At 43.9% G+C, this 15,984-nt stretch overlaps 1 protein-coding gene across 2 annotated transcripts in view; it reads right to left on the bottom strand.

Moving 5' to 3' along the window:
* Window positions 1-15,984, bottom strand: part of NT5E (5'-nucleotidase ecto) — a 51,057-nt gene that overhangs the window by 26,145 nt on the left and 8,928 nt on the right. For both annotated transcript variants that reach the window (XM_086707364.1, XM_086707363.1), the window contains exon 2: window positions 4,212-4,434. In XM_086707364.1, the coding sequence (XP_086563490.1) occupies window positions 4,212-4,434 (223 nt within the window). The remainder of the gene's footprint in view (window positions 1-4,211; window positions 4,435-15,984) is intronic.

Genomic DNA, 15,984 nt, shown 5'->3' with positions numbered 1-15,984 from the left:
AGATCTGTAGGAAGAACCCATGCACTGGGCCTGTGGTCTTGGTAGAAAGAAAGTGTCCCTAGAAATACTGTTCTATCCCCCACACCCCCCATCCCAGTGCTGGGATCAGTCCCGACACAATTCAGCCTTTCTCTCCTGGGTGCTGCGATGACAGCATCATCCCTTCAGATCCCCCTTCTGTTACAACCTAGTAAAGGGCTAATATGGGGTGCTATCAGAACCCCAGCAAAGGGGGACTTATTTCTGGAGCCCCTGTGTCTCTCCACCAACAACCTCTCCTTTCTTACTGGCGACTATTCAAGAAGGGATAACCTTTTCTCCCCATCATGCCTGAACTCCTTGATCATTCAGGAGGCCCTACAATCCAGTCCTCACCCAGATTTTGCTTTCCCTGATTGGAACCTGTGTTCCAAGGAACTGAACTATGTGCTCCTTTGTGACTGTGGCCCCCACACTTCCCTGCTCTCATGTGTTCATTCTAGCAACATTTATTGAGAACTTCCCACATGCTGGGTATGATACAAAACATGGAGCAGTGAATGAGACAGATAAGGTCCCTGCCCTCGTGAGGCTTGCGTCCTAGCATGTGACCTCACCGCTGGAATGCCCTTTGCCCCAGGATGCTTGTGTGCCCTCAAGGTGGCCAAGGAGGTTCTTCAAGTCTACAGGACCTCCAAGCTAGTCACTCACCCCCTGCTCCTAAAAGACGTTGCCCCACTCCCTGACTTTGTTCTTAGCTCTCTTATGGCATTTAATTACATTCTATTTTAAATGAACTCAAAAGCCAGCGGGTAGAATAGAAATTATAGAGACACATAATTAATTCAAATATTCAAGGCCACATCTTTATCCAAGGATCCTATGCTGGCCTCTCTACTAGGTTCTGGATGTTCACTGAGAAGAGACCCAGGCTCTGTCCTCAGCTGTTCAGGCCAGCACACGAAGCTGACAGTAAGAGACAAGTGTAATAAGGGGGAGAGGTGTTTGCTGTGGGAGCTGGGGACCCAGAGCAGGAGTGTCCAACCTGACAGGAACCAGGGGCAAGGGCAGCAAACACCGGGCCATATCACCCCAGGCCTACTGACATTGTCAATTGTTCTGTTAGCAGTCATGCAGCCTGGTTCACTCTGCAATCTGCATATGCTCTTCTTTGCAGAAAACCCCTGGAAGGCCTGAACCACAGCAACCCCCTCAAACTGGGGGGAGGTCGGATCACCAACCAGAGTGGGAGGCAGAATGAAGCAGAGGAGCTAGGCAGGGCTCAGAGCAGCCTAAGACTGTCCAGGTCCCACTGGTGGGACCACACACTTCTTAGAAGAGCACTTCTGAAACACGTTGAGAGCCGGTGACTCATCATGTCCACAACTACCCCCGGGCTCCATAATGACCTCAAAAACACCTATTTATTGACTGTGTGTCACACAGTATGCAAAGGCTTAGTCACCTGTGGGACAGATGCCTACCTGCCACCTGGAGGGCCTGATAATCCCCACCTCCCCTACCAGCAGAGAGGAGAGAAGGCCTGTGCCTGCCCTGTCTCCAGGCTGGCTGTACAACCTTTCCCTCAGAGCAGAGCCATGCTGCTCAGGGCCAAGCAGGGCTGACCTTGTTGTTGTTTCCAATGGCTTGGACCTATTGTCACAACAATAATAAATATATCATTTTTTAATTGTTAAATGATAGTAAGCCCTTTATCAGTTAATTCTTTTTAAAAAAATTTTTTTTTCAACGTTTCTTTATTTTTTTTTTTGGGACAGAGAGAGACAGAGCATGAACGGGGGAGGGGCAGAGAGAGAGGGAGACACAGAATCGGAAACAGGCTCCAGGCTCTGAGCCATCAGCCCAGAGCCTGACGCGGGGCTTGAACTCACAGACCGCAAGATCGTGACCTGGCTGAAGTCGGACGCTTAACTGACTGTGCCACCCAGGCGCCCCTAAGTTAATTCTTAATGAAAACCCCTTTAAAAGCAAAAGTGAATTACTGGGACCTTATGAAGATAAAAAGCTTCTGCACAGCAAAGGAAACAACCAACAAAACTAAAAGGCGACCAACGGAATGGGAAAAGATATTTGCAAATGACATATCGGACAAAGGGCTAGTATCCAAAATCTATAAAGAGCTCACCAAACTCCACACCTGAAAAGCAAATAACCCAGTGAAGAAATGGGCAGAAAACATGAATAGACACTTCTCTAAAGAAGACATCCGGATGGCCAACAGGCACATGAAAAGATGTTCAGCGTCGCTCCTTATCAGGGAAATACAAATCAAAGCCACACTCAGGTATCACCTCACGCCAGTCAGAGTGGCCAAAATGAACAAATCAGGAGACTATAGATGCTGGAGAGGATGTGGAGAAACGGGAACCCTCTTGCACTGTTGGTGGGAATGCAAATTGGTGCAGCCGCTCTGGAAAGCAGTGTGGAGGTTCCTCAGAAAATTAAAAATAGACCTACCCTATGACCCAGCAATAGCACTGCTAGGAATTTATCCAAGGGATACAGGAGTACTGATGCATAGGGGCACTTGTACCCCAATGTTCATAGCAGCACTCTCAACAATAGCCAAATTATGGAAAGAGCCTAAATGTCCATCAACTGATGAATGGATAAAGAAATTGTGGTTTATATACACAATGGAATACTACGTGGCAATGAGAAAAAATGAAATATGGCCTTTTGTAGCAACGTGGATGGAACTGGAGAGTGTGATGCTAAGTGAAATAAGCCATACAGAGAAAGACAGATACCATATGGTTTCACTCTTATGAGAAAGTTAACAGGAACCCATGGGGGAGGGGAAGGAAAAAAAAAAAAAAAGAGGTTAGAGTGGGAGAGAGCCAAAGCATAAGAGACTGTTAAAAACTGAGAACAAACTGAGGGTTGATGGGGGGTGGGAGGGAGGGGAGGGTGGGTGATGGGTATTGAGGAGGGCACCTTTTGGGATGAGCACTGGGTGTTGTATGGAAACAAATTTGTCAATAAATTTCATAAAAAAAAAAAAAAAAGAAAACCCTTATTTCTGGATAATACCAGCTCCTAGTTTTCCTTCTCCTCTCTCTCTCTTTTTCTTTCTTTTTCTCCCTTCCTCCCTCCCTTCCTTCATTCCTTTTTTTTTTTTACACTATGTTCACCACAAGGTAGCTACCACCTATCACCACACAATGCTACTATAATACCACTAACTTCCCTATGCTGTATCTTTTATTTCTGTTAGTTTCCCCCTTTTTTTTCTCCAAATATGGGAAGAAAATTGGTTTGCATAATTTAGAAAAAATATCATTTTTGTTCTTACTGCCAAAGTGTTTTGGTGAAAGTGTTCCTGTAAAAGTGGCTCAAAAATGTTTCTTTTTTATAAAATAACCATTTTTTAAAGTTTATTCATCTTGAGAGAAAGAGAGAGAATACATGAACAGGGTGGGGAGAGAAAGATAGAGAGAGGGAGAGAGAGAATTCCAAGCAGGGTCCATTGTCAGCACAGAGCCTGATGCAGGGCTTGAACTCATGAACCATGAGACCATGACCTCAGTGAAATCAAGAGTTGGACGCTTAACTGACCAAGCCACCCAGGTGCCCCCAAAATGTTTCTTGAATGATTTTAGGGTTATATGTGTATGTATGTACATATATAGATATATATACTATATAAAATATAGCATATATAAAATATATTTATATTAAGATATGTATACCATGAGACCTTTCAAGGATATGTATTTCTCAAAAAGCTGGATACAACAAAGTCATTAAAAAATAACAAAAAGGGAACAAGGAGAGTTAACTAGACATAATAATCATACTAGAAAAGGAAAGGTAAGGTAAATTGAGGTAACGCCCTAGCTTTGGGCTCTCTGGCTCTGCAGGCAATAGGGCAGTGAATTATACAGCTTTTATTCTCTAGTAAGTAACTCTGTAATGTTTAGTACTGGATGTAAATGGCTTTCTTGTCCAATTTTGAATGCACTGAATTAAACAAAGATACTGTGTATGTCAACAAAGAAGTTCAGTGAACAAAACAGCAATGTCTATAAGAAGTAATTTAGAACAATGTGGAAGTCACCAGACTGGTTTTATCAATGTTAACCTAAGTACGCCATTTGCCCAACACAGCACGCTGTTCCTACTCTTGCCTACAGCCCATACAAATAATGCCAAGCTCTGATTTAATACATCTATTTGCAAGCAACAAGTGCTATAAAAGTAGAAAATACCTGGATTTGAGAGATAAGGGGTTTCTTTTGAAGTATATCCAACAATTCCCACAACTTCATCCCCAACAGGAAGAATTTTATATGGCAAATAAAGTCCTGATATTTGAGATGCTAGTGGCCCCTTGGCTTTAATATTTGCACTCAGAATTGGAAATCTGGCCTCTTTGAGGAGTGGATCAATCAGTCCTTCTACGCCATTATCAAATTCGTGATTTCCCAGTGCCTAGTAGAAAGGGAAAAGAGAACAAGAATTAGGTACTCTGGAATTTCTGCAAAAACAAAAATATACTGTAAAGAATACTAAATTAGCCCAGTGGCTCCCAAACCTGATAGGGTTCTAGGAGGCTGATGGCATGACCTCTGTCGTCCTCACAACAGGAGATTTTACTCAGTGACCCTGGCGCTGGGCCCATGGACACACAGATCATCAGGTTCATTTGAGAACTGCTTCCCACATCCCACAGCACCTACTGAAGGTGGCATCAGTCCATGTAAGAGTCACTTGCAACGCTGTCCCTGCTGTCCTCAGATGTGGGGCAAGTTGGAGAGTCTGCCATTTCCTAAGCTCTGCCCAGGCTTTGCAGGTTGGTTTCTCTCATAAACCCACATTTCAACCCCCCCATGCAATTGTTTCAACATCCCATCTGCTAGGAGAACCATTAAAGTCAACAGGACTTTAGCAAAAGGCGACTGGAAATGTATTGTTGGTAGAGATGCCAGTGACCTCCCCTCCTCTGGTGTCCACATCGTCTCGGTCATTTCTCCTTTATGTTCCCACAACGATGTCTTCCCAAGGGTTGTGTGGTCCTCTAATTCTTTGGGGAAAATGAAGATCCCCCAAGGTAACAGGAGATGGCATTCTCTGCATTTTGCAGGGGGGCACGGGTTTCCTCCTTCGGGCAGCTCTGGGCCGTCATGGGTTTCATTCCCGGCAGCTTCGCGTCCCAGGAAATCAAGATGGTGAAATGTTCACCGACCTTCAGGGCATTGTTAACCCACTCGGAACGCAGGACTTGGTGGGGAGCTGGCATGGTTTACAGACAGCCTCACCTCCCACCTTCTTTGCTCTCTCCCATTCCTCACTGCTCTGGGAGTGGCTACTGGGTGCAAAACAACCTCTTTGACATCTGGCAGCTTCCCCCAGAGTAATACTGACAAAACACGCATTCCAGCCACCTCCTCTGAAAAACCCTCCGCCCCTTTCTCCCTTGGCCCTAGCATAAGCCCATGTCCCCCAGGCACCTACCTTCCTGTGCTGGCTGCAAGGCTGTTTTGCTAACTTAGTACTTAAACTAGTGAATCTCAAACTCTCCCACGGCACGCCTGATTTTGCTTCACTTTGCCATTCATCTGGGAATAGACCTGAAAGTGCTGACTGGTGACCTCTCAACCCAGATTAGGGCCCTCCTGCATTCTCTTACAGGCCCCACTCCTTTCCTTCCTAGCACACTGCATACCCCAATGGCATGTTCAGCATGTCCGCCAGACTGTGTGCTCCCTGAGCCACCATGTCCTGCTGTCCTCACCCTGCTCGGCGCTGCAGCCCTTCTCCACCCACACAGGTGCCCCTCTGAACATCTGTGGCTCAAAGAATTGTGTGTTTATGTCCTCATGCATATGTTTATACAGAGCAATACAATGTCTTCACATTCCCACACACCTGTCTCCCTAATGAAAGTCAGAATTTCTGAATTTGCCTCCTCCCCCACCTCCTCCCCCACCTCGGAGTATCCATCTTTACTTCTTCCTCTTAACTAATGATTTCTCTCTTAAAGGCTGACCTAAGTCTTAAAGGACCTCCCAGCCTTGGGTAATCATCTTTTTATCATCTATTTGTTATTTATTATTTTTAATGTTTATTTTTGAGAGAGAGACAGAGTGCGAGCAGGGGAGGGGCAGAGAGAGGGACACACAGAATCTGAAGTAGGCTCCAGACTCTGAGCTGTCAGCACAGAGTCGATGCGGGGCCCAAACCCACGAACCACCATGAGATCATGACCTGAGCCAAAGTCAGATGCTTAACCAACCGAGCCACCCAGGTGCCCCCTTTTTATCTTCTCTTTAGAACACCATGATTTCTTCCTGTGGTGAAATCAGTCTCTTTTATGAGATTACAATTAACTATCTTGCTTAATTGTAAAGTCTTACAAAGTGAATAATTCTATCATTCTTCATGGAGGATTATCCAATGTGTCAGTCACCTTGCAGTTTACCAACAGCAATATATTGGTACCATTTGGCAATGGTTGGAGTTACCTTTTTCATTTATTTGTGGTTGTCTCCTTGCATGGTTGTCAACCTCGCATGGTTGTCTCCCACTTTAACGGGTGGTGGGTGTCAGAAATAAAGTCTTGAAGACAAGACCAGGTCTCAGAGAACCTTATGGCTCAAAGAGCTCAGGAATGTTGAGTTTTATCACAAGAGCAGCGAAGAGTCCCTGTAGGACCTTAAAGTCGAGATTGACAAGATAAGCTTTGCATTTTAGAAAGATTATTCTGGCAGCACTATGTTGAATGGTTTAGAGAAGGGAATGGCACCAGCGGAAAGCCAGTGTGGGAGCTGATGCAGTGATCCAAGAGGGAACAGTGAGGACTGCATGCAGGGGAATGGATGGAACCAAAACATTGAGGCAAAGGTGGGATACTGGTTGTGGTGGGGTGGGGGGGGGGCAGTGGTTGGTGAGGAAGAGTGAGTGGAGGGCATTCAGCTGCCCAGGGATTTCTGGCTTTATTGACAGGATGGTGATGGCAGCTTGGGCCAACATGAGGATTTCTGGGGGAAGGGGCTTTGAACACAGTAAATGTCAGTTCTTGTGAGTCCTTGGAGGGAAGTGGCCATGTGGCAGTTGGACATAGAGGTTAGCACTACCACGTGAGGTTAGCACTACCAATCATGAGCTTGACCTGAGCACACTTCTAAATCACAGCTTCCTCTGGAAGGGCAGCGAATGAACAAAGCAAAGGTTGTAATGAAAATGAGTCAGCATTTACCAAGCACTTGCCACACGCCAGCATCGTGCAAAGTGATTTTGTTAAGAAAGACTGATTTTGTGCTGTGTGATTGGTATTATTACTATTATCATTTTACAGATGAGGAAAACTGAGATCTAGAGACACAATGAATTGTTCAAGGTCACGCAATTAGTGAGTGGTAGAGCTGGGATCAGAACCACTTATGTTTGACTGCAACCTTCTTAACCACTATGCTTATATATAAAGAGCTTTGCATAAGGCCTGGTATATATAGGGATTACTCAAAATAAAATCCTAAGTACCTGCCATTTTCCATGCTTGGACTCATCTTTGTCCCTTTGTATATAACAGATAAATGATGATTGATAGATCTAAATATAGATAGGTAGGTGAATAGAAACGATAGAATAGAATAGGATAGAATAGAATAGAAATTTCTTTTTTACACCATGGCTTTACTACTTTATTCAATCAATGGCTTTAGCTCCTGAAGTGTGATGATCCTTCTAGAAGCGATACTTCCCGTGGACCCTTCATTGAGCTCCCTCTCTGAGTTAGGTGCACATTCTCTGCTCTACTGCTCACCTCTCTGCAGCGCCTGCACCTGCCTCCTGAACCCCTCTAGCACCTAGCACAGACTGTGGAGAAGAGCAGGGAGGCACCGCTGAATGAATACATGAATGAGCAGAAGAATCTCTAACAAATTTCTTTCTTCTATACACAGCTAACTTTTCCTACAAAAATGTATTCCTTTGCAGAAAACTGCCTTTGTAAATACTTACTTTCCTATAAACTCATATTTTCATTTCCCCACCATGACTTTCTCCGACCCATTTCTCCTCCATTGCATTCACTACAAGTTCATCATTCATAAGCTCTTCAGAAGGAATATCATACCACTTGCCTGAGAACACCACGCTCCCTGCAGGCAAACAGCAGGTGCTCAAGAAATGTGTTAAATAAATTGATTTTTTAAAGTTTTAATTTTAACTCCAGTTAGCTAACACACAATGTTATAGTACAATACAGATGTACCATACAGAAAAAAATTCTTATTCATTTCTATAATTTTTATTAACATGAAAATACCTTAGGAAGAGTCTGCCCAAGAGCACTCAGAGCAATGAAAGACATCCATGTCCCTTTACATCTTACAGAGCATTTGTAACACACACATAAGAGAATTTATGCAAATTCATACTGCAGTATTGTTCCACTTTTCTGGGTCCTATCTAAATATTCCCACCCCTCTCCTTAAGTGCGCTTGTCATTTTTTTTGCTGTTCTGCCCACAGCCTCCCCCATGACTTTAATAACAGATCCTGATCTGAGCTAAACTGTTACCGGCTCTTATTGCTATAATCCTCACATCAGGCAAGTGTTTTTTCTGACCCAAATCATATTTTTTTAAGTGTTTTAATGTTTGTTTATTTTTGAGAGGGACAGAGACAGACAGCAGGAGTGGGGGTGGGGGATGGTACAGAGGATCTGAAGTGGGCTCTGCAATGACAGCAGAGAGCCTGATGTGGGGCTCAAACTCATGAACCACGAGATCATGACCTAAGGCGAAGTCGGGTGCTCAACCGACTAAGCCACCCAGGTGCCCCTGACCTAAATCATATTCTTATGCTTTCTCCTTCTCTCTTTTATTTTTGCTTTCCAAACATTACATTTCTAATATTGGGTTCCTTTGTCTACAAGCCCTATTCATTCACTGATTCTAGATCTGACAATCTTGTATATTTTTACCATAAACACTAAATTTCACCAAATGCACTTTTCTGTAACTTAAGAGAGCTGAACCAAACAAAATGACCTCCACCATTGAAATCAGAGAAATTTAATACGTGCACCTGGTTTAGCCCTGGCTCCCCACCCTCACTGCTTTCTTCATGCAGAAGAAGCCTAAAACACTATTTAAAAAGACAAAAAAGAAAAAAAAAAACTATTACTCTTCTATGAAAAAAACTTTCCTCACTTTCCATCCAGCCCAGCCCAGCATGTTCAACCACCTGAACACCTGAAATGCTGCTGCCATTTAAAGCTAAAAACAAATGAAAATGTAAGGACAGGAAGAGATCTGATTCAAAATCCTCTTATTAAATTAACTCTGAGGAACAGAGTCTGATTCGTTTAACATCTTCTTTAGGGGTATGTTAATATTTACATTTGATGTGGATAGTTTGTCAAAGTCTAGTGGCTTTGGAGAAACTCTGTTGACTAAAGATAAAGCCCAGAGAGATTTTCAGGTCATATGAAGCAGTACTGGAAGAATGAAGATATTCTAAGACTTCTGACTCCAAGTTTCTCCCTGGATTATTAAAAATACCCTGCAGTGAGGACTGAGGGAAAGCTTGTGTCTACACTTCGGTTATCATTCTCATGAATTCTGAATACAGGCCAAAATCTACCTTCCCTTTGTGGGTAAACAATTTCCTTATTTTCAGGTGATTATGAGGTGACTATATCTCTTATCATTTTATTTCCAAATGCACTGTGTGCTAAACAGAATTTAAGCTAACATTCAATCACTGTCTCTTGGATACACTGCAAACAAATGCATGATATCATAATACCATTCTCCCCTTCTTCCCTACCTCTTCCTCTGTCCATGAAAGATGCCAACTAATTAACTTAATTGATCTTTCCCACTCGGTTTGGACTGAGCCTCAGAATCCTTCTTACCTTAGCCCTACAGGGAGTTACTGTCAATCAACTACAGCTGGCACTGGAGATGAAATTGTTTTTCATGCTTGCCCTAATGATTATGTGCAGAATTGATTTATTGACTTCTAACAACAATAAAATATATTCTCAGTGAGTAACAAACGTTAGAGGCAATGCTTTCAAAGAAAGAAGGAAGAATCCTTTCTGACTTTTATTTCCCATGTTTGTTCCATGTATATTGTGGCTGGAATCTGCTACTGAATTCAGCGTTGATGCTCTGCTGCCTGACCACACTGTCCTCTGTGCCAACTTTCATGTTTTTTCTTTCCTAAGGCTCTTCTTAGGAGGTGCTGCTATTTATTCATTGCCTCCTTTCACCCGTAAACAAATGTGCCCATTGGTACTGAGGCACTGGTACGAGTAAGTGGATGAACAGAAGAAATAATGAGGACACTCCTCAGGGTGAAATTGAGAGAAAGAAAGCCCTTGGTGTAGGAGTGTGTCAGCCTGAGCCTTGATGCCAGGATTTCTTCAGCGTCTGCAGGAGACACAGAAGTCAGTGGCCATCCAATAGATTTCTATGAAGGTCTTTCATTATTCTGGAATATTTTACTTTTATGGAGAATCTTCCCTTTTTTTTAAAAAAATATAATTTATTGTCAAGTTGGCTAGTGTGTTCTTGGCTTTGGGAGTAGATTCCCATGATTCATCGCTTACATACAACACCCAGTGCTCATCCCAACAAGTGCTCTCCTCAATGCCCATCACCCAGTTTCCCCTCTTCCTCACCCTCCCCCATCAACCCTCAGTTTGCTCTCTGTATTTAAGAGTCTCTTGTAGTTTCCCTCCCTCCCTCTCTGTTTGAAACTTTTTTCCTCTTCCCTTCCCTTCCCCCATGGTCTTCTGTTAAGTTTCTCAAGATCCACTTATGAGCGAAAACATATATCTTTCTCTGACTTATTTCACCTAGCATAATACCCTCTAGTTCCATCCACATTGTTGCAAATGGCAAGATTTCATTCTTTCTCATTGCCAAGCAGTATTCCATAGTATATATAAACCACATCTTCTTTATCCGTTCATCAGTTGATGGACATTTAGACTCTTTCCATAATTTGGCTATTGTTGATACACTGCTATAAACTTTGGGGTACAAGTGCCCCTATGCATCAGCACTCCTGTACCCCTTGGGTAAATTCCTAGCAGTGCTATTGCTGGGTCATAGGGTAGATCTATTTTTAATTTTCTGAGGAACATCCATTCTGTTTTCCAGAGTGGCTGCACCAGTTTGCATTCCCACCAACAGTGCAAGAGGGTTTCCGTTTCTCCACATCCTTGCCAACATCTGTTGTTTCCTGAGTTGTTCATTTTAGCCACTCTGACAAGTGTGAGGTGGTATCTTAATGTGGTTTTGATTTGTATTTCCCTGATGATGAGTGATATTAAGCATCTTTTCATGTGACTGTGGGCCATCTGGACATCTTCTCTGGAAAAGTGTCTATTCATGTCTTCTGCCCTTTTCTTCACTGGATTATTTGTTTTTCAGGTGTAGAGTTTGGTAAGTTCTTTACAGATTTTGGATACTAACTCTTTGTCTGATATATCACTTGCAAATATCCTTTCCTATTCTGTCGGTTGCCTTTTAGTTTTGATTATTTCCTTTGCAGTGCAGAAGATTTTTATCTTGATGAGGTCCCAATAGTTCATTTTTGCTTTTGTTTCCCTTGACTTTGGAGACGTGTTGAGTAAGAAGTTGCTGCGGCCGAGGTCAGAGAGGTTGTTGCCTGTTTTCTCCTCTAGGATTTTGATGGTTTCCTGTCTCACATTCAGGTCTTTCATCCATTTTGAGTTTATTTTTGTGTGTGGTGTAAGAGAGTGGTCTAGTTTCATTCTTCTGCATGTTGCTGTCCAGTCTCCCAGCACCATTTGGTAAAGAGACTTTTTTCCATTGGATACTCTTTCCTGCTTCATCAAAGATTAGTTGGCTATATATTTGTGGGTCCAATTCTGGGTTCTCTATTCTATTACATTTGTCTATGTACCGATACCATACTGTCTTGATAGAAATTTTCCCTTTCTGATCTGTCCATTTACAGTTGATTGATCAAAGCGATAAACAATATGCATTATTAAACAATATGCATTGACTCCCGTAATTTATTTAAAATGTCCCCAGGGGCGCCTGGGTGGCTCAGTCAGTTAAGTGGCCGACTTCGGCTCAGGTCATGATCTCACGGTCCGTGAGTTCAAGCCCCGCGTCGGGCTCTGTGCTGACAGCTTGGAGCCTGGAGCCTGTTTCAGATTGTGTGTCTCCCCCTCTCTGACCCTCCCCCGTTCATGCTCTGTCTCTCTCTGTCTCAAAAATAAACGTTAAAAAAATTTTTTTAAATGTCCCTAACACAGGGGTAATATTTGGTAAATATTTACTGAATAAATGAACAAGTAAATAAATAACTGGTAGGAGAGGAGGAAAGTGACAGAGAAGTAATTTCCAAGGCTGGACTTGTTGCTGGTTGCCACCAGCAGCCTCCTCCACGTAACCTAGAATTCTGTACTAGCATCATCATGTCTTGTGTGTGCTGCAATGAGAAACTGCAGTCTCTCTGACCTCTAGTACCAAACTGGCAAAGAGTTCTGTTTTGAAAGCCTCTGATGAATGGTCACAGCAGGCACAGAGTGGTAATTTTAGCAGGAAACTTGGCCATAGAAGGCAAGGAAGGTGCAAATGCCTGGTTGTTGAGAAATCCTCACGGGCCAGGAACCTGTTAGGCGTCACTTCACACAAAGCCTGCATTCTCAACTGGGCAGCATGTTCCAAAATCAAGCTGTGAAGAGGCCACAGCGGCCCAGTTCTGACAAGCTCCTGGTGTAGCATCCTTGGTCAGACTCTACCTGAAGCAGAGTTTTTATTCCAAGCGCTACAAGAAAATATAGATTTTTTTCCAAGATTTGAAATGACCCCTCCCCCTCTCCATTTCAGGCTTGCCTGGCTTGAAGCAAGGCAAGGTGGGCAACAGACACTGAAAACGTGCCCACTGGGACAGGGCCAGTGGCCCAGAGGCCTGTTCCCCTTTCCTGTTTCTTATTTCAGGGGACATTGTATGGAACTGTCTGGCAGTGGTCTGGTGGTCACTGTCCTTTCTCCGTCACCCTCCCCATGCTTCCCCACTCCTGCCTGTCTGCTGGCCATTGAGGAGTCCCCTCCAGGTAGACGGCCAGCAGAGAAGGACACTTCTTGCCATTAAGGCTGTAAGACACCTGTGAGGATGCACATGGTCCCAGGGTTAGGAGAGAGCCTTTACAACTCCTAAGAACACCCAGAGAAGCAGGGAGATGCCTGGGCAGCCCTCCCCTTGTCCCCCTGGCTTCCCACTCACGGCCAACCAGCCAGGAAGGACTGTTGCTTCTGCTCCTACATCATCCTCTCTCAGGTGGTCTTCTCTACCACATTCCCATTGCCCCCTCTGCCTCCTCACTTCTCACCCACACCTTTCTGGAGTCTTCAAGTCAGCCTCCTGGCCACCAGGCTCACAAACCTCCTGCCACCGCAGGCCATCAGAATGCATTTCTGAAAACGCGCGTGCAACTGCTTCTAGCCCCTGCGTTGAGTCCCTCCAAGGTCCCTCCAAGGCCTCCTACCTCCCACTGAAATCCTGATCTCCCTGAGCTGGTTCATTTCTTCTGCCAAACTTCAGATGCGCTCAGTTCCAGGAACACTAAACCACCCACACTCAATGAGATGCCTTAGATGCTGCTCAAGTGTGATCTCCCTGTGAAGACTTCTGTGGCACCTCCACTGTAGATACCACACTCTGACATACCTTGCATGCACAGCTCTGACAATACATGACCTTGCTGTGGCTGTCTGCTCACACATCTTTCTCCCACAGACAAGAGTGGCATTGACTATCCCTGCATCCTTGGTGACACCGGATGAATGCCTGGCATCAGTGCCCAGCAGATGTTTACTGAATGAATGATAAAACCACCCACTCCACCTGTCCATTTAAATGGGCTCCACCTTACTCTCTGATTTGGTACATGAGCCATTAAAACTTTTCAGAGCAAGGCAGGATTTTATTTTTTACAACTTGGTTAATAGTTATTACACGATATTTTGTGAAATGAGAGAAATCAAGCTGCTTGGAAGCTTAGCCAACTGCATTACCATTCCTGGCTGACCCTCTCAGGGCAATTGGCCTGGTTCCCTTGTTTTCATTCTGTGTGTGTGTGTGTTTTAGTTTGCTTTTACTTATTTTTGGGAGAGAGAGAGAGAGCGAGCAGGTGAGGGGTAGAGAGAGAGGGCAGAATCTCTGCGCACTGTCAGTGCAGAGCCCAATATGGGGCTCTAACTCACAAACCGTAAGATCATGACCTGAGCTGGTCACTCATCCGACTGAGCCACCCAAGCGCCCCTCATTTTCTATTTTAAATTTAGATTTCCACTAATATCTTACTGACCTTTGTGAATGAAGATTTTTTTTTTTTTTTAAAGCTGGTTGAACTGTTCTGTGTCTTATGTATATACATGGGAACATTATTTAGATTTCATGATGGCAGTTAGGGAGAAAATGGAACTTTTAGAGTCTCTTTATATTGGAAATCTGCTGAGGATACCCAACTATCAAAGGATGCCTATGTCTGAATTAGTAAGGGGACATTTCAGAGCCTCAGCTTTGTTCACAGAGGACTGTAAAAATTACTAATGATTTGACATAAGGGAAATTTCAAGAAAGTTTTTTTTAAACACAAAAAATATGACAAAAAGAAATGTTAATAGTTAAGATCTTCATGCTACGTAGCCCAGCCCTATTCACATATTAACTTATTTAATTCTTATAATGTTATTAGGTAGGTGCTATTATCTGCCCTTTTCCTAGATGGGGAAATGGAGGCACAGGGCTCTCACAACTAGCAAGTGACAGAGCTGAGGTATGAACAAAGGTAGCGAGGCTTAAGCATCCAGGGCCTTAACCATTCTGTCAAACTGCCACTGATGTAAATACCTGGAAGGGATGGGTATCATTCAACTGGTTTCTTACAGGGTTCTAGAGTGTCAAGTAACAAGTCCCCAGGAAGTCCTTGTCCTCAGGAAGCTGAGAGACAGACAGGGAGAGGGCAAGACATGAGTGCATGCATGCACGCATCCATCCGTGCATACATAAGACATATGGGAACCACAGACAGGGGTGTTTGTGAAATAGCCCAGCAAAGACATGGGCACAGGCTGCTCGCTCAGGACCAAAGGCGCTCAGAGTGGGAGCTTTACCTCTCTGGCACCAGTTAGGGGAAGCTCACAGGCAAGTGGCTGCAACTGTATACACACGTGAGGCAATGAAAACATGAGGGCTGAGGTAGTCAAATCTTCTAAGTGAAGACAAGAGGCTTAAACATGATGTTAGAAGAAAAAGGAAGGAAATTATTTAAGGGCAGTGCAGTATGCATGACACAGAAGAAAATAAATTGTTTTAATCCACAGAAATCAATTGTAATAATGTCAAAAAGCCATTTGTCAGAAATCCACAACATCTGTATTCAGCTAGTCATTGACACACTAGCTCATCTCATTAAGGACTGGAGGCAGCAGTACACCCTCTCATCTAAGGGTTGAGGGGAGAGCCTGACCTATTACACAATGGGGCTCAGTTGCCGATCACTCAGGGAAACTCAACAAGGACTTTAAGAGGACAGGACTACAAACTCGGTTTGGTTTAGTTGATACATTTCTGGAGCTGTGGACCATTTCCGGTGTTGGGTTGTGCTCTCCCTGGCCCCTTAGCCATGGGCCAGGGCATGGTGGTCCTGGCAGGTGAATGTGGCCTCTGACTAAATGACAGAAAAGATCCTGGGGCACGGCCCAGCTCACGTACACTTCAATGTTTGTTGACCGAATGAATGAACAGGTACTGAACAGACAGCATTTCCCATTTCCCACATCAGATGGAAAAATTTACAAACTCTCTATGTGCAAAATACATATATCAGCATTACATTTAGAATTATCTATTCGACGGATGGACTTCCATGCAGGTTTAACTATATCTCTGAGGGGCTAGAGGGCTCTGGCTAATGTGTGGATTATATATGGAATCGATTATTCAAGTGAGGGAAAAGAGGTGTCAGAGAATTTTCAAA

The sequence above is a fragment of the Puma concolor genome, chromosome B2, assembly GCF_028749965.1.
Source record: "Puma concolor isolate L17-30 chromosome B2, mPumCon1.1.hap2, whole genome shotgun sequence".
Taxonomy (NCBI): domain Eukaryota; kingdom Metazoa; phylum Chordata; class Mammalia; order Carnivora; family Felidae; genus Puma; species Puma concolor.
This window is presented reverse-complemented; position numbering and strand designations above follow the sequence as displayed.